Here is an 18389-nt window from a genome sequence, read left to right on the forward strand (position 1 = left end):
GTCAAATAGTACAGTTTTATCTTGATCTCTACTTATAGTGAAGAATGTAAAGAACAGTAGTGTTACATGTGCAAATGAAATGTCACTTATGATCGAAATTAGCTGCAATTTTTCCTTCTTAGATAATGGAGCTTCCCATAATGCAAAACACAATTCAGCACTCATTACTATTTGCTCAACAGAATATCAAAGGTCCAGCTAGCACACCAAGCCTGAACAGGAGAGGATGAAAGTTAAAACTGACAATAAAATGCACAGGCAGCACTCTGCGCCACAAGCACAAAGTAATCTGCGTGTGGCAGCAGTTAATCCTCTTAATCTGATGAAGCGGGGCAAGCCTTGCAACATTTGTTCCTTGCCTTGACGCTGCACCATGATCAATGCCGTATCCAATGTGTAGGTATTTTTTCCTTAATGAACTTGCAAGTTCATGAAATCTTGCACGTAGGCAGAACATAGGTTCATGTAGATCTTACTAGGCCTAACTCATGGAATTGACCCAAAGACAAGTGACACAACTATTGATCCCAAAAAGGGTCAGCAATTTTTTTATAGAACTCCTCCCAGTTTAGCTCGCTCGATCCTAGTGTTTGCCAAGTGGCGCGTGAAGAATTCTGGCCAATCCATCTCAAAAGGGATGGCCATCACGACAATGCCGCGGAACCAGTTGGTGACCGCCTGCATTGCCCCTGTTTGGAGATCTACAATGTACATGTCTTCTTGATTGTCCTTGACGAGCAGTATGCCACTCGTCTGACCCACACACACGCACTGCGCCTGGTCGATCTTGCCACGCTTGGGTCGTTGTAACTTGATCATCTTGGTGCGATGCCAGTGCCCTGTGTTGCTGTCTCCACTCATGGGGTCAATCCGGCGTGTCCAGATCTCTAGCATGAAGCATTTCCCGTCCAAGCGAAGCAAGCATGGCGTCCCATCATTGTTGACTCCAAGCAGTGGCTGAGTTTGGTCCGGTGTGACTGGGAGCCTTGTCAAGGTCATCTCTGTGGTCCTAGCGCACACACTGAGTGCGTACAAGTTGGACGCATTCTTGAAGAGCCAATGCGCAATGCCACCGTGGCACACGACAGCGGTGGTCTGCTGAGACACGACACGCGTGTCGTCATCCTCCAAAGAGTCATAGCACTCCCTAGGCGTGCTCCAGCTCGAGCTCGACTCCGTCGTGGAAGTGAACACATGGAGACTGTGCCGTGGCTCATCTCGATCGCCGCCGATGATTAGCACTTTGAAGAAGGACCACGACGTCGCCCCTCGCGTTTCGTCCGGGCAACAATCGGCACGGGTCAGAAGGGCGCATCCTTCTATTTGGAAAGGTCTGTCGCTCTTCAACTCAGGCAGGTCACGGCCTTTGCCGGCGATTGGATCGTACAATGCCAGGTTCATGGTCTTCTCGTATCCATTGGTGGGTTCGTTTAGTGGGACGAAGCGCAGAACAAGAAGGCCACGGCGCGAGGTGAGCACCGCTGCCTGGCTGTCTGGAGGCCAAGGGCATGTGAGGAAGCTGTAGCGTTCTCCGAGGGAGCACCATGGCACCGGGGTGAAGGGCGGCATGGGCGCAGCCGTAGAGTCCCCTTCTGTTGGTTCTTCACGGGGCTGTTGCACGGCGAAGAGGCCGAGCAGGGAGGACAGGTGGCTCACGCCCTCCGGCCAGCGGCGGCGGAGGAAAGACGGCTCGGCGATGAGGAGGCGGCATCGCTTGCACGTCGCGGCGCAGCGGAAGAGGTCTGCCACATCCGGCACGCGCACCAGGATCTCCACCACCACGTCGTCCGGCAGCGTCTCCAGCGATCCTTCTCCACTAGGGCCGGCGCGCGGTGTACCTGCGAGCGAGCGACGTGCGATCGTGCCTTTCTTCTCCATTGGGTCTTTATCTTTCCAGAGATTTGATCCTTCCCGTATTGTTTTGCATGAGCTAATCCCGGACCTCTGGTACACAACTTTTTTTTTAGATCATTCTGGTACAACTCTTTTTCTTGAGAAGACTACCCAGCATGACGTGCGTGATACCCTGGTCTAAAGTATTTGGATTAAGATATTTGTTTCCCTGCTGAGTTAGGTTGTTCAGATTTGCGTGGATTAACAACCTACTGCTATCCGTTGGCACAGTGGTTTTCTCTTTCAGTAATTTTACCAAAACTTCGAAAACTTCAGTCATTTAACTAGTAAAATAAAATAATTGCCTAACTTCAAGCCAAACTATTTCGGCAATTACAGTAGCACACGCAAAGTCAAATACTTCTCAAATTATTTTTAAAATTTTCAGACCAAAATCAAATTCTGCTGGAACTTTTGGCCGAAATTAATGACAGCCAAAATCACAGAAATTCAATGAAATCTAGTGATTTCGCATGTGGATTGAATAGTTTTGAAACTGAAATGCAAAACCATGGCTAGAACTGGCTCATCACATTCAGGTGACGGCTCATTCTCTCATGTCATATCAATTAGCTGGATGAACTTCTATGAATGATGGAAACATTCGGTTAGTCCATACAAAGGGAAAACAATCACTAGTTGGTGGATTTTCAACATAAAATGGAGTGCATGGCCCAAGGTGAATAGAGATAGATCTGCGGGGTCAACATCACAGATGGCACCTCGAAGGAGACAATTGTGAAGACAGAAGAGAGGATGTTGCGCTCGATCTTTTCTTAGGGTTTAAGATTTTCTCTAGGGATTTGTGAGTTGTGACCTAGAAAAAAAGAAAGGGAAATTTGAGTAAATAAATGGTGGAGCGAGTGCGAGATAAAAACGCTTCAACTGAAATCCGCGAAACAATTTAAGTCTACCTTACCCCGTTCTTGTTTCATGTTAGATGTTCTCTAAGCTACTTCATGCACACTCTGCTGCTGCGTGTGTTACTGCATGTATTTTCATCATAAGTTTGACACACTTCATCATACAAAATTCTGATCTAGGCCAAAAAAACGTTTTATATTTTGAGATAGAGGAAGTTGTTTATTAATTTCAGTCCAGTGATCTTCGTTTGCATCGATGTTACATCCCTTTCTTTTGTAGCGTATTTCGCTGCTTTGGGAGGCTATCACTTGAGGATTGCCCATCTCTCTTTTTTCTCTGTTCTTCGTTTCCTTGGTCTTTTCCTCTTTTGATCCAGTTTGAGTTTTTGTGTGCTTTGGCTGAATCATGTGTGGTACAGCGCATTGTTATGTACTGTACTTTGGGGCTTTTGGTCCCTGCCGCATGAATTGGCAGTGCTCTTGCCGTTGCCTGTAAAAAAAAACTTTTGTAGCTTTGTTTCCAGATTCATGTCATTGCCACTGGTTCAACCTATTCATGACTTCCATCGTATCATAGGGAAAAGGAAGGACACCATTTTGTGTCGCTGCCAACTAACTTTAATCGGAGAGTGGATTTTTTTAGTTGAGGTGTAACTACATCCCAACTCATTTACAACCCTTCATGTTTCACAATCTTGCCCTCGTGTATCAGATGGGATCACCATGGTCCTCTGTTTCACTGAGCTTTGTTTATCAAGAAGTATTGACGAACTAAGAAACAAGATAGTGCAATAGATGCAAACATGTCAATTTTAATCACAATAAAATGTAAACTTTTCTTTTTAGATAGTAACTGAAGCTCCGCAGGATGCGGATCGCCTCTAGGAGACGGCTGACTCTGGCGCCATGCTGGTCGCCGGTGACACCGGCGGACTCCGGTTCTAGGTTCTCCTGCCTAGGCACGGAGGAGGCTGAGGACGCCGGCCATGAGAATGAAGGCCTATCCCCAGCTGCGGCTGCGCTGCTACCTTCTGCAGCTCGTTGGAGGAAGACGGATGAGGAGTTGGCCGAAGAGTTTTGGGCGGACATTGGCTACCTAACTCCGGCGTCTAGGGTCTGGGAGCGACCGTCGCCTCGTCGTGCAGGTGAGGTTGTTCGTGAACGCAGGTCAGAGGAGATCGGTGAACCTTCGGTTCTGGACTCGGTGGAGGTCGCCGCGGGTTCCACCTCGGACGCAGCCCTAGCCCTGCCCGTGCCGGAGGATCCTTCGAGGACGCCTGCATCGTTCTCCCGCGGTGTCTGCGGTGTGCCCGGCCGGTCTAGGGCTATGATCAAGCCTTGGATTGGACCGATCCCACCGCCTCGGAGGTCGCCGCCAAGGACTCTCGGCGATTTTCTGCCCAAGGCGAGTTTCGGCGTTCGGATGGCCTCGCCGATGGCTAGCTCGCCGGCGCTGTCATCGGGGCATTCAGTGCGATGTACCACAGAGGCCGCAGTTCAAATTCTCGATCTGACGTCTGCGGCATGTAAGACATATGATTTGGAAACTGCACGACACCCCTAAACCGGGGTGTGGCTATCTCATTATATAGAGGTACCCAAGGAGTACAATACAATGTTACAATATATCTGTACAGAGGCTACATATATACAGTCTAACACCCTCCCTCAATCTTAACTATGGCCTGAAGTACAAAGCAAGTTAAGATTGCGCCTATAGCCTACAAACTGTGGTTGTGGAAGAGGCTTCGTGAAGATGTCAGCAAGTTGATCCTTTAAAGAGATGAACTTGATACAAAGTAGCTTCTGTGCAACACGTTCTCGAACAAAGTGATAGTCCACCTCAATATGTTTTGTCCTAGCATGAAACACCGGGTTAGAAGAAAGATATGTAGCACCGATGTTGTCACACCACAGAACCAGAGGACAAGCCTGAGGGACACGCAACTCTCTCAATAGAGACTGTACCCATATAATCTGAGCCGTCGCATCAGCAACAGCTTTGTACTCAGCCTCAGTACTACTGCGTGACACTGTTGCTTGCTTACGAGCATTCCAGGCGATCAAGTTTGGACCGAGGAACACCGCATAACCCCCCGTGGATCGCCTGTCATCAGGACTACCAGCCCAATCTGCATCAGAAAAAGCTGAGAGCTCATACGAAGGTGCAGGCTGAAGGAGCAAACCATAGGAGGCAGTAAAACTGACATAGCGCAGAATACGCTTCACAGCTGACCAGTGAGACGTCCTGGGTGCATGCAGAAATTGACACACACGGTTGACTGCATAGGAGATATCAGGCCTGGTAATAGTAAGGTATTGCAGACCCCCAACGAGGCTGCGATACTCAGTAGCATCATCAGATGAGAGAGAGTCACCATCAAGAGCAGACAACCGATCAGTGGCAGACATCGGAGTGTTAACATGTTTGCATTTGAGCATTCCAGCACGTCGCAACAAGTCCAAGGAGTACTTCTTCTGAGTGAGAGTCAACCCAGCAGAGGACCGTGAAACCTCAAGACCAAGGAAAAAATGTAGAGCACCTAAATCCTTGACAGCAAAATCATCACGGAGAGCAGTGACAAGACGATCAGCAGCAGCAGCAGAGGAACTGATGAGAATGATGTCATCAACATAAACCAAGAGATACATCGTAACCTCATGGCGCTGTAGGAGAAACAGCGACGTATCAGCAGTGGAGGGAGTAAACCCAAGGGCCCGAAGAACAGATCCAAGGCGAGCATGCCATGCACGAGGAGCCTGTTTGAGTCCATACAACGCCTTAACCAGTCGACAGAGATGATGAGGTCGCGTCGGATCAACAAAGCCAGGCGGCTGACGCATATAAACCTCCTCCAGAATTCCATGTAGGAAAGCGTTCTGCACATCAAGCTGACGAAGGAACCATCCACGAGTAACCGCAAGAGACAGTAGTAATCGAATGGTAGTAGGCTTGATGACTGGACTGAACGTGTCTTCATAATCAAGACCATACCTCTGTTTGAAACCCTTGGCAACTAGCCGTGCCTTGTAGCGTTCAATTGAGCCGTCAACATGTCTCTTGACTTTAAAAACCCACTTGGAATCAATGATGTTGACGCCAGATACTGGAGGAACCAGATGCCAAGTGTCATTCTTTTGTAGAGCTTGAAACTCCTGTTCCATTGCATCACGCCAGTGAGTAATACTCAGTGCTGCCTGAAAGTGACGAGGCTCTGCAGTGGGATCGGCAGCAGTGTGAGCCATGCACGCAGCAAGCCTCGCAACCGTCCCATCCGTGCGTTCCTTCGGACAAAAGACACCGGATTGACTCTGTGTTCGAGGACGAAGAGTGACAGCAGGTCCTGCTGGCAAAGTCGGTGCAACAGGTGACATTGACGAGGCCGGCACAGAACTAGGCTCGCAAGAGGCCGAAGTAGGGCTGGTCGGCGACCCGGGCGCCAAGACAGGACTGGCTGGGCTAGTGGAGGCAGCCGCCGGCCCAGGCGAGAGGCCTGGCAGCGGCCCGGACGAAGCAGCAGCCAGCGGACTAGGCGAGTCCAGCTGGGAGTCACGCGAGCCAGGCGAGGCTGGCGCTGGCGAGGCCAGCATCGGGCCGCGTGGGGCCAGCGCGGAGCAGGGCGTGACTGGCCCCCGCGGGACCAGCGGGAGCAGCGTTCGCGGGGCAGCCGCCTCAGGTGAGGCGGGGACGGGTTGGTGGGTGCCGCCCGACATGCATGGCGCATGCACGTCCCGATCAGAAGACTCATCCATGACCTGTTCATCAAGTAGCTCTAGCCGAGCACCTCGTCCAATACCTGCAGCATGATTAGGAAGCAACGCAGGGGCATATGCAACATCCACAAATTGATCAGGCGTAGGTATGGACATGGGCACCGGTAGTGTAGAAGTAGTAGAGTTAGTCGGAAGTGCACGAAAAGGGAATACATTTTCATCAAACACAACGTCACGAGAGATGTAGACGCGATTAGTAGGAACATGTAAGCACTTGTACCCTTTGTAAAGAGAACTATACCCGAGAAAAACGCACTTCTTAGACCGAAACTCTAGCTTGCGCTTGTTGTACGGACGTAGGTGAGGCCAACATGCACACCCGAACACTTTGAGGAATGTGTAGTCTGGATTTTCATTAAGCAGGAGTTCGAGCGGGGTTTGCATTTTCAGAAGTCTCGAGGGAAGCCTATTTATGAGAAAACAGGTTGTGGAGAAAGCATCACTTCAGAACCGAAACGGGACGGATGCATGAGCTAGCAAGGTTAGGCCAGTTTCAACAAGATGACGATGCTTACATTCGGCAGTTCCATTCTGCTGATGTGTATGAGGACATGACACGCGATGCGAAATCCCAAGTTTGTTAAAAAACGAGTTGAGGTTGTGGTATTCACCCCCCCAGTCGGATTGTACATGGATGATTTTCTGCTTAAGAAGACGCTCAACGTGTGCTTGAAACTGAAGGAAGGCATCGAACACATCAGACTTACGCTTAATAAGATATAACCAGGTAAACCGACTATAAGCATCAATAAAGCTGACATAATAATTGTGACCACTAACGGATGTCTGGGCATGACCCCATACATCAGAAAACACAAGCTCAAGAGGATGTTTCACAACACGAATAGACTCTGAAAAAGGAAGTTGATGACTCTTGCCCTGCTGACAGGCATCACAAATAGTTTTAGCAGTTTTATTGGACACAACTGGTAGATCATGACGATGCAAAACATGTCGAACTATGGGAGCCGCCGGGTGACCAAGGCGCGCATGCCAGTGTGTAGGTGACACACGAACACCACTGAACGCCTGAGGAGAAGACGGCATGGACGATGGGCGCGGCGCATCAAGTGCATACAGGCCATGGCGAGGACGGCCGCTAAGCAGAACGGCCCTCGTGTCCCGATCCTTGATAAAGAAACGAAAAGGGTGAAACTCAGCAAGGACATTATTATCACGAGTAAGTTGAGGAATGGACAACAAACTACGCGTAGCAATGGGAACACGAAGGACATTGGAAAGATGCAATGTGCGAAAATTGTGTGCAAGGAGAGAGGCCTGACCAACATGGGAGATGCGTATACTTGCTCCACTGGCGGTGTGCACCTGATCATGACCACGATATGGCTCCTGAGTAGAGAGCTTGCCCATCTCGCCGGTGAGGTGGTTGGTAGCTCCAGTGTCCATGTACCATGCAGGGTCGATGGAGTAAGACGGTGTACGGCCATGATCATGACTCGTCACCGCGGCAGCGGCCTGCTTGTCGTTCCCTTTGCCATTGTTGCCGAGGCCCATAAAGTCTTGCTTGTAGCGACGATGACAACAAGAGGTAATGTGGCGCTCAAGGCCACACAGCTGGCAGGCCTGCGGAGCACCACAGGAAGAACAACACGCCACCGGCCGGTTACCGCCCGTGATGGTCGGAGCATTGCCCCACGAGGCCGGTTGTGAGGGCGGCGACGGTCGACCGCCTGAAGATGATGATCACGGGGGTTTTCCACGAGTCGCGGCATTGGCGGAGGCAAAACTGGGAGAGGCGCGGCGCACCTTAATGCACTGTTCACGACCAAGGAGTCGTGCATAGAGCTCACGAGGTGGGAGCGGATCATCACGGCCATGGACATTCTCAATGAGATTGTCATAATCATCATCAAGCCCGTTGAGCACGAAGGTGGTGAACTCCTCATCCTGCAGTGACTGGCCAACTGAGGCCAACATGTCGGCGAGACCCCGCATCTTGTTGAAGTAGTCCGTGATGCTGAGGTCACCGAGCTTAGTCTCACCCAGCTCGGTGCGTATAGAGTGAGCACGCGCCTAAGACTGAGAGGCGAAGCTAGTGTGAAGCGCCGCCCACGCCTCCCGGGACGTAGCAGCAAAGATGACCAGTGATGAGACGCTCGGGGTGAGCGAGGACTGGATGGCGGAGAGGATGGCCTAATCCTGGGCCACCCATGTGTGATACGCGGGTGATGAGGGGGCGGACACGGGATAGACCCGTCAACGTAGCCCTCCAGATAGCGAGTCCGCAGAAGAGGCAGCACCTGGGCACGCCAGGACAAGTAGTTGTCCGGTGCGAGCTTCACCGGCAGCAGATGCGAGAAGTAAAACGGTGACGACGCCGGGGCCGGATCACCGTGAGCGTGCAGCGATGCATAGAGACTCATCGACGGGGCCGCCCCGGGGTGCGCAGTAGGCACCGAGTAGGGCAGGTAGGAACTAGCCACTAGGGCCCCATAGGATGCCGAGACCGGAGCCCCATGCAGCGAGGGAGCCGCAGCCCCTTGCGGCTGCTGCGATGGCGCCGGGTAGTGGTGGATCGGCGCCGGGTAGGAGTTCGGCTGGGGCGCCAAGTAGGGCTGGGGTGGCGCCGGGTAGTGTGGCGGCGGCGGCGCACCGTAGTAGTGAGGCAACGGCGGGGCACCATAGAGCTGCTGTGGGGGCGGCGCCACATCGTGTTGGGGCGGCGCCGGCCAGGACGACGCTGGCGGCGGCCCACCATGGTGCGGCGCAAGGACACCGCCCGCAGGAGGATCAATGCCAGATGGCACCGCGACCCTCGAGGAGGCCGCGCGATCACCCGATCCGATCGGGGAGTGGGGCGATGGAGAGGCGCCGTAGGCCATCGCAAGAGGCTGCGAGGCGAGAAACGGCGACGCAGAAGCAAGGGCCGGCACCGCGGCCGGGAGCGACAGATGTCGGCGCGACGGCGGCGGTGGCGGCGGTGGCAACGGAAGACATCGTAACCTAATTTGATACCATGTAAGACATATGATTTGGGAACTGCACGAGACCCCTAAACCGGTTGTGGCTATCTCATTATATAGAGGTACCCAAGGGGTACAATATAATGTTACAGTATATCTGTACAGAGGCTACGTATATACAGTCTAACACGGCAGTGCCAGGTCAGACCTGCGATCGGACGGACCCTGGTCGTCCACTCCGTATGGTCAATCTCAATCGTTGGCTCGGTCACTTGTGGGATCAGGCCGAGCAAGCAGCGAACCCTAAACTCTATCGATCCTTCGCGGCTGTCGTCCGTGCTATAGCGATGACGCAGGGCGATCCATCCGCGCCGCCGGGATGCACCTCCGGCAACCAGTCCCACATGTCTTTGACGGCCTCTCAGCCACCTGACCTCTCTCCGTCGGGGGGTGCTCCAGGCTTCACTTCGGGAGTCTACCAGCCTGTGGTGCCAACGCAATGTTTTGCACCGCCGGGCTCTTTTGCGCCGGCGTAGCAACAGTCGATGCATCAACCGACTCAGCAGTAGCCTCAGGCTTTCCAGGTGCCGTTCCAGCCGCAGTTCATCAGTCACGCGAGTCAGTTCTTGCAGCAGCCGCCATATCTTCTTCAACCTCCGGGTGCCTTCATGCAGCAACAGCAATAGCCGACAGTGTGTTACGTGCAGCAGCAAGGTCCTTCCGCTGCCATGCAATCAGCTACTAACGTCAACGTCAGGCCGGCCTTCAACTCTGCTGCCACCGGGGGTCCTCCCGTTGCACGATCTCGCAAGCCGAAGGGCGGCAGGGGTGGCCGTCCAAAGCCTACTAATGCTCCCTCGCCTGCTGCCCCGGTGATGCAGCCTTTGGCACAAGTGCCCATTGTAGCATCTACGTCCACAATGGCAGTGGGTCATGAGCAGATCACCCCAATGTAGTTGGGGGCCATACAACATCAACCAACACCTACGGCCCAACCTTCAGGGGAAGCCCATGTTGCAGCAAAGCCGAACAAGTTGTGGTGTACTAAGTGCCAATCTGCAGGACACATATCTGACGAGTGTGAGACACAACAATATTGTTTCATTTGCAACAAGTATAATAACCCAATGACCATGCGTCGGCGTCCTGCTCTCAAAATGCCGAAGCCGGTGGCGATGCTTTGCGGATATGGAACTGAAAATATAGCCTTCTTTCAGATGCCCGACAATATCTGTAGGGCGGATCTCTCAGCAAAGGATTCGCCAACAGCGTTGGTATCGATTTCTGGCGGCTCTATCAGTCCCAATATTATGGAGGCAGAGGTTGCTAAGATAGCTCAGTGTCTGTAGCAGTGGACTTGGGAGGCTATACCGCATGGCCAGGACGCTTTTCTCATGTCCTTCCCAAGCGAGGAAGTTCTTCAGAGGGTGACTGGGTTTGCAGTTTTCATCAAGTCTCACAATGTTACTATTCAATTCAAGCCCTGGAGGTCGGAGGAGATACCACATTGATTCGAGCTGCTTCCTATCTGGGTGCATGTGCATGGGGTGCCTCACGCTCTCCGTCACTTCTTGGGTCTTTGGGCGGTTAGCTCGGTGATTGGCGAGACTCTGGATGTTGACCTTCTCTTTTTGCGTCGAAGAGGAATTGTTCGTATTCAGGTAGCGATGCTGAACCTCGATGCTTTCAAGAGGAGCACAGTGGATTCTCTTTCTTCTGATGTGGTTGTTCAAAGGAAGGGGTATGAGCTACGGTACAGCTTGGACAAACCAGATTTTCGTGTTGATGCTGATTTCATGCCTCGTGTGTGGGAGCATGGAGATGATCCAGGGGGCGACAAAGGACATGACAGGGAGGATACAGCGAGGGACAACGATCCAATTAAGAGGCCCAAACCTACTTCATCGTCCAATGACTCTTCGGTTCCTCCTACCTCGGGTGGAGTGGTGCCTATGCAGTTGAGCCAGGCCTCGCCTCTCTCCGGGGGGTTTTCGACGCCGGATAAGATCTTCATAGCTGTCACGCCACCTAACCCTAATCGACGTATGCATTCCAAGGTAGCTCCTATGTCACTACAGGGATCTCCACCGTCGGCCATGACACCTTCGGCACGTTCGTCTATGGCGGCCCCGGTGATCAATGCGCCGTCTCTTCTGACGACGGCGGCGCCACAGACTTCGACGCCGCTGACTCCGACGTAGCTGGCGGCACCGCAGCACCTCGAAGAGGGGTCCAGGAGCGGACTCAGCATGAGGAGTTGGCACAGGCAGAGGTACCTGTGCGCGCGGCTTCGGCGCCACCGACGTCGGCACCTGCTTCACCTACCCGGCGGGGAGTGATTTCTCCCCGTCCGTTAGGGCTGACCATGAGTCAGCGATGGCGGAGCTGCAAGCTTTGTCCTCTATGCCTTCGACGCCGGGAGGGGTGTCTGCATCCAGGGCACTTGTGGAGCCGGAGGATGACATGCAACCCTCACGGTCTTCTTCATCGTCGCCGCGCCCGTCTACTCCAGCACTCGGGGCCACCGAAACTGCCAGTGTTGCCGGCCTCACTCCACCATCGTTGAGGCGCAGCGGTCGGCATGCCATTGGTGCTGATGGTACAACAACCACCGACGAGGACTCGCTGGTGAAGGCCATGCGTCGGATGGCGGCCCGCAACCACGACTTTGAAGGTACCTCTTCTCGTCAATCTTTTTTGTCTTTTGATAATTCCAAAGTATCTTCAAATATTACTAGCCTTGGAGTTTCATTAGGACGTAACGAGAAAGAAGTAGATTTTTCTGTTAGGGCGCTTAAACAAGTGGAGTTCGACCGGCTTATGGTTGCTCCTAAGTTGTCGAAGTTTGTGGACCCTCTTGTGTCAGATGAGGAGGATGAGGAAGCTGATGCCAATAATGAAGGCAAGCTTCTCTCCCATCTGGTTAAAGACACAACTGAGGTAGACTTGGATGATACTGTACGTGACACGATGCTATGTGAGCTGGTCGCGTCGGTACGAAAGAACAAATCTAACTCAGCGAAGAAAAGAGGGCGCCCATCTAAGAGGGCAAAGGCCTCTAATAAAAAAATATGGTTCATCATGAGAGGCATGTTTTGGAATAGCAGAGGTCTTGGTGACTTGGCTAAACACAAACATATTGCCGATTGTGTAAAGGATCATGCATTGGACTTTGTGGCTATTACTGAGTCGGGTAAACGAGACTTCCCAACACGTGATCTTGACCACTTTTCATGTGGTTACGATTATGAATGGCACGTCTTACCCCCGTCTGGGAGGTCCGGGGGAATCTTGCTAGGCATCCATTCCATGTACTTGGAACTTTTGTCCACGTCAAAGGGGGAATATCATATCAAATTTCACCTTCGAAACAAGTCCGACAATTTCCTTTGGAGCCTGGTGGCTGTATATGGCGCCGCTCAGGAAGAGTTTAAGTCCGCTTTTCTAAAGGAACTTCTTAATACCTGTCGAGACAATCCCCATCCCATGTTAATCGGGGGCGTTTCCAATATCCTTCGATATCAGCAGGAAAAAAAACAATGACCGGCTTGATACTAGGTGGCCTTTCCTATTGAATGCTGTCATTGACAGCCTAGATCTGTGGGAGCTCACTATGTGTGGTCGTCAGTATACCTGGGCCAATAACCGATCAGTTCCAACTTTCGAAAAACTTGACCAGGTGCTGGTTAATATCCCCTAGCCTCGGTACGGGCACTAGAAGGATTGAGGCCTTATCGGATCACGCTCCATTGCTAACCGATTTTGGAGAAACACCTCCAAGTTCTAACCGTCATTAGTTTAAATTTGAATTGGGATGGCTCACTAGGGAGGGATTCCTGGACATGGTCAATAAAGTGTGGGCGCGTCAACCTCGCGGCAACGCGCCCATTCAACGATGGAACAATCAAATTTGCGCATTGCGCCGATTCCTTCGTGGATGGGCTAAACACACTGCTGGCATTTACAAAAAAGAAAAGTTGCGGCTTTCTACTTTAATCGATACCCTCGATAAAATTGCGGAGGCGAGGCCTCTTTCTGCTGCTGAGATTGAGCAGAAAAGCCATCTTAATGAGCATATTGCACGCTTGCTTCGTGAGGAAGAGATTAAATGGTACCAACGTTGCAAGGCCTATTCACTCGTTCAAGGTGATGATAATACGAAATACTTTCAAATGCTGGCCAATGGAATGAAGGAAATATGCCCTAGAGGCAATAATAAAGTTATTATTTATTTCCTTATTTCCTTATTTCATGATAAATGTTTATTATTCATGCTAGACTTGTATTAACCGGAAACATAATACTTGTGTGAATATATATAAACAGAGTGTCACTAGTATGCCTCTACTTGACTAGCTCGTTGATCAAAGATGGTTATGTTTCCTAGCCATAGACATGAGTTGTCATTTGATTAACGGGATCACATCATTAGGAGAATGATGTGATTGACTTGACCCATTCCGTTAGCTTAGCACATGATCGTTTAGTATTCTGCTATTGCTTTCTTCATGACTTATACATGTTCCTATGACTATGAGATTATGCAACTCCCGTTTACCGGAGGAAGACTTTGTGTGCTACCAAACATCACAACGTAACTGGGTGATTATAAAGGTGCTCTACAGGTGTCTCCGAAGGTACTTGTTGGGTTGGCGTATTTCGAGATTAGGATTTGTCACTCCGATTGTCGGAGAGGTATCTCTGGGCCCACTCAGTAATGCACATCACTATAAGCCTTGCAAGCATTGTAACTAATGAGTTAGTTGCGGGATGATGTATTATTGAACGAGTAAAGAGACTTGCCGGTAACGAGATTGAACTAGGTATTGAGATGCCGACGATCGAATCTCGGGCAAGTAACATACCGATGACGAAGGGAACAACGTATGTTGTTATGCGGTCTGACCGATAAGGATCTTCATAGAATATGTGGGAGCCAATATGAGCATCCAGGTTCCGCTATTGGTTATTGATCGGAGACGTGTCTCGGTCATGTCTACATAGTTCTCGAACCCGTAGGGTCCGCACGCTTAAAGTTTCGATGACGGTTATATTATGAGTTTATGCGTTTTGATGTACCGAGGGTTGTTCGGAGTCCCGGATGTGATCACGGACATGACGAGGAGTCTCGAAATGCCCGAGACATGAAGATTGATATATTGGAAGCCTATATTTGGATATCGGAAGTGTTCCGGGTGAAATCGGGATTTTACCGGAGTACCGAGGGGTTACCGGAACCCCCCGGGGGCTTAATGGGCCATGGTGGGCCTTTGTGGAGAAGAGGAGAGGCGGCCAGGGCAGGGCCGCGCGCCCCTCCCCCTAGTCCGAATAGGACAAGGAGAGGGGGGCGGCGCCCCCCTTTACTTCCTCTCTCCCTCCTCTTTCCCCCTCCACTCCTAATCCAACAAGGAAAAGGGAGGGAGTCCTACTCCCGGTGGGAGTAGGACTCCTCATGGCGCGCCCCCACATGGCCGGCCGCACCTCCCCCCCTTGCTCCTTTATATACGTAGGAGGGGGGCACCCCAAAGACACAACAATTGATATGATCTTTTAGCCGTGTGCGGTGCCCCCCTCCACCATAGTCCACCTCGATAATACTGTAGCGGTGCTTAGGCGAAGCCCTGCATCGGTAGAACATCATCATCGTCACCACGCCGTCGTGCTGACGAAACTCTCCCTCAACACTCGGCTGGATCAGAGTTCGAGGGACGTCATCGGACTGAACGTGTGCTAAACTCGGAGGTGCCGTGCGTTCGGTACTTGATCGGTCGGATCGTGAAGACGTACTACTACATCAACCGCGTTGTGCTAACGCTTCCGCTTTCGGTCTACGAGGGTACGTAGACAACACTGTCCCCTCTAGTTGCTATGCATCACCATGATCTTGCGTGTGCGTAGGAAATTTTTGAAATTACTACGTTCCCCAACAGTGGCATCCGAGCCTGGTTTTATGCGTAGATGTCATATGCACGAGTAGAACACAAGTGAGTTGTGGGCGATATAAGTCATATTGCTTACCAGCATGTCATACTTTGGTTCGGCGGTATTGTTGGATGAAGCGGCCCGGACCGACATTACGCGTACGCTTACGCGAGACTGGTTCTACCGACGTGCTTTGCACACAGGTGGCTGGCGGGTGTCAGTTTCTCCAACTTTAGTTGAACCAAGTGTGGCTACGCCCGGTCCTTGCGAAGGTTAAAACAACACCAACTTGACAAACTATCGTTGTGGTGTTGATGCATAGGTAAGAATGGTTCTTGCTCAGCCCGTAGCAGCCACGTAAAACTTGCAACAACAAAGTAGAGGACGTCTAACTTGTTTTTGCAGGGCATGTTGTGATGTGATATGGTCAAAGCATGATGCTAAATTTTATTGCATGAGATGATCATGTTTTGTAACCGAGTTATCGGCAACTGGCAGGAGCCATATGGTTGTCGCTTTATTGTATGCAATGCAATCGCCCTGTAATGCTTTACTTTATCACTAAGCGGTAGCGATAGTCGTAGAAGCATAAGATTGGCGAGACGACAATGATGCTACGATGGAGATCAAGGTGTCGCGCCGGTGACGATGATGATCATGACGGTGGCTCGGAGATGGAGATCACAAGCACAAGATGATGATGGCCATATCATATCACTTATATTGATTGCATGTGATGTTTATCTTTTATGCATCTTATTTTGCTTTGATTGACGGTAGCATTATAAGATGATCTCTCACTAAATTTCAAGATAAAAGTGTTCTCCCTGAGTATGCACCGTTGCCAAAGTTTGTCGTGCCCAGACACCACCTGATGATCGGGTGTGATAAGCTCTACGTCCATATACAACGGGTGCAAGCCAGTTTTGCACACGCAGAATACTCAGGTTAAACTTGACGAGCCTAGTATATGCAGATATGGCCTCGGAACACTGAGACCGAAAGGTCGAGCGTGAATCATATAGTAGCTATGATCAACATAGTGATGTTCACCATTGAAAGCTACTCCATTTCACGTGATGATCGGTTATGGTTTAGTTGATATGGATCACGTGATCACTTAGAGGATTAGAGCGATGTCTATCTAAGTGGGAGTTCTTAAGTAATATGATTAATTGAACTTTAATTTATCATGAACTTAGTCCTGGTAGTATTAGCATATCTATGTTGTAGATCAATAGCTCGCGATGTTGCTCCCTGTTTAATTTTTATATGTTCCTAGAGAAAACTAAGTTGAAAGATGTTAGTAGCAATGATGCGGATTGGATCCGTGATCTGAGGTTTATCCTCATTGCTGCACAGAAGAATTATGTCCTTCATGCACCGCTAGGTGACAGACCTATTGCAGGAGCAGATGCAGACGTTATGAACGTTTGGCTAGCTCAATATGATGACTACTTGATAGTTTAGTGCACCATGCTTAACGACTTAGAATCGGGACTTCAAAGATGTTTTGAACATCATGGACCATATGAGATGTTCCAGAAGTTGAAGTTAATATTTCAAGCAAATACCCGAGTTGAGAGATATGAAGTCTCCAACAAGTTCTATAGCTAAAAGATGGAGGAGAATAGCTCAAGCAGTGAGCATGTGCTCAGATTGTCTGGGTACTACAATCACTTGAATCAAGTGGGAGTTAATCTTCCAGATAAGATAGTGATTGATAGAATTCTCTAGTCACCATCACCAAGTTAGTAGAACTTCGTGATGAACTATAGTATGCAAGGGATAACGTAAACGATTCCCGAGCTTTTCATAATGATGAAATCAGAAATCAAGAAAGAGCATCAAGTGTTGATGATTAACAAGACCACTTGTTTCAAGAAAAGGGCAAAGGGAAAGAAAGGGAACTTCATATAGAACGGCAAGCAAGTTGCTGCTCAAGTGAAGAAGCCCAAGTCTAGACCTAAGCCTGAGACTAAGTGCTTCTACTACAAAGGGACTGGTCACTGGAAGCGGAACTGTCCCAAGTATTTGGTGGATAAGAAGGATGACAAAGTGAACAAAGCTATATTTGATCTACATGTTATTGATGTGTACTTTACTAGTGTTTATAGCAACCCCTCGGTATTTGATACTGGTTCAGTTGCTAAGAGTAGTAACTCGAAACGGGAGTTGCAGAATGAACAGAGACTAGTTAAGGGTGAAGTGATGATGTGTATTGGAAGTGGTTCCAAGATTGATATGATCATCATCGCACACTCCCTATACTTTCGGGATTAGTGTTGAACCTAAAATAAATGTTATTTAGTGTTTGCGTTGAGCATGAATATGATTGGATCATGTTTATTGCAATGCGGTTATTCATGTAAGTTAGAGAATAATTGTTGTTCTGTTTACATGAATAAAACCTTCTATGGTCATACACCCAATGAAAATGGTTTGTTGGATCTCGATCGTGGTGATACACATTTTCATAATATTGAAGCCAAAAAAATGCAAAGTTAATAATGATAGTGCAACTTATTTGTGGCACTGCCGTTTAGGTCATATTGGTGTAAAGCGCATGAAGAAACTCCATGCTGATGGACTTTTGGAATCACTTGATTATGAATCACTTGATGCTTGCGAACCATGCCTCATGGGCAAGATGACTAAGACTCCGTTCTCCGGAACACTGGAGCGAGCAACTGACTTATTGGAAATAATACATACTGATGTATGCGGTCCGATGAGTGTTAAGGCTCACGGCAAGTATCGTTATTTCTCACCTTCACAGATGATTTAAGCAGATATGGGTATATCTACTTGATGAAACACAAGTCTGAAACATTTGAAAAGTTCAAAGAATTTCAGAGTGAAGTGGAGAATCATCGTAACAAAAATAAAAGTTTCTACGATATGATCGAAGAAGTAAAATATTTGAGTTACGAGTTTGGACTTCAATTAAAACAATGTGGAATAGTTTCACAAACTCATGCCACCTGGAACACCACAACATAATGGTGTGTCC

The 18389-nt window shown here is 49.8% G+C and overlaps 1 protein-coding gene across 1 annotated transcript; it reads right to left on the reverse strand.

Moving 5' to 3' along the window:
• Positions 1-1878, reverse strand: LOC123160371 (uncharacterized). Its single transcript, XM_044578187.1, has one exon. It carries the CDS (start codon positions 1876-1878, stop codon positions 550-552), a length of 1329 nt encoding a protein of 442 aa, XP_044434122.1. The 3' UTR covers positions 1-549.
• Between the last annotated feature and the right edge of the window lie 16511 nt (positions 1879-18389).

This window comes from Triticum aestivum, chromosome 1D, assembly GCF_018294505.1.
Source record: "Triticum aestivum cultivar Chinese Spring chromosome 1D, IWGSC CS RefSeq v2.1, whole genome shotgun sequence".
NCBI lineage: Eukaryota > Viridiplantae > Streptophyta > Magnoliopsida > Poales > Poaceae > Triticum > Triticum aestivum.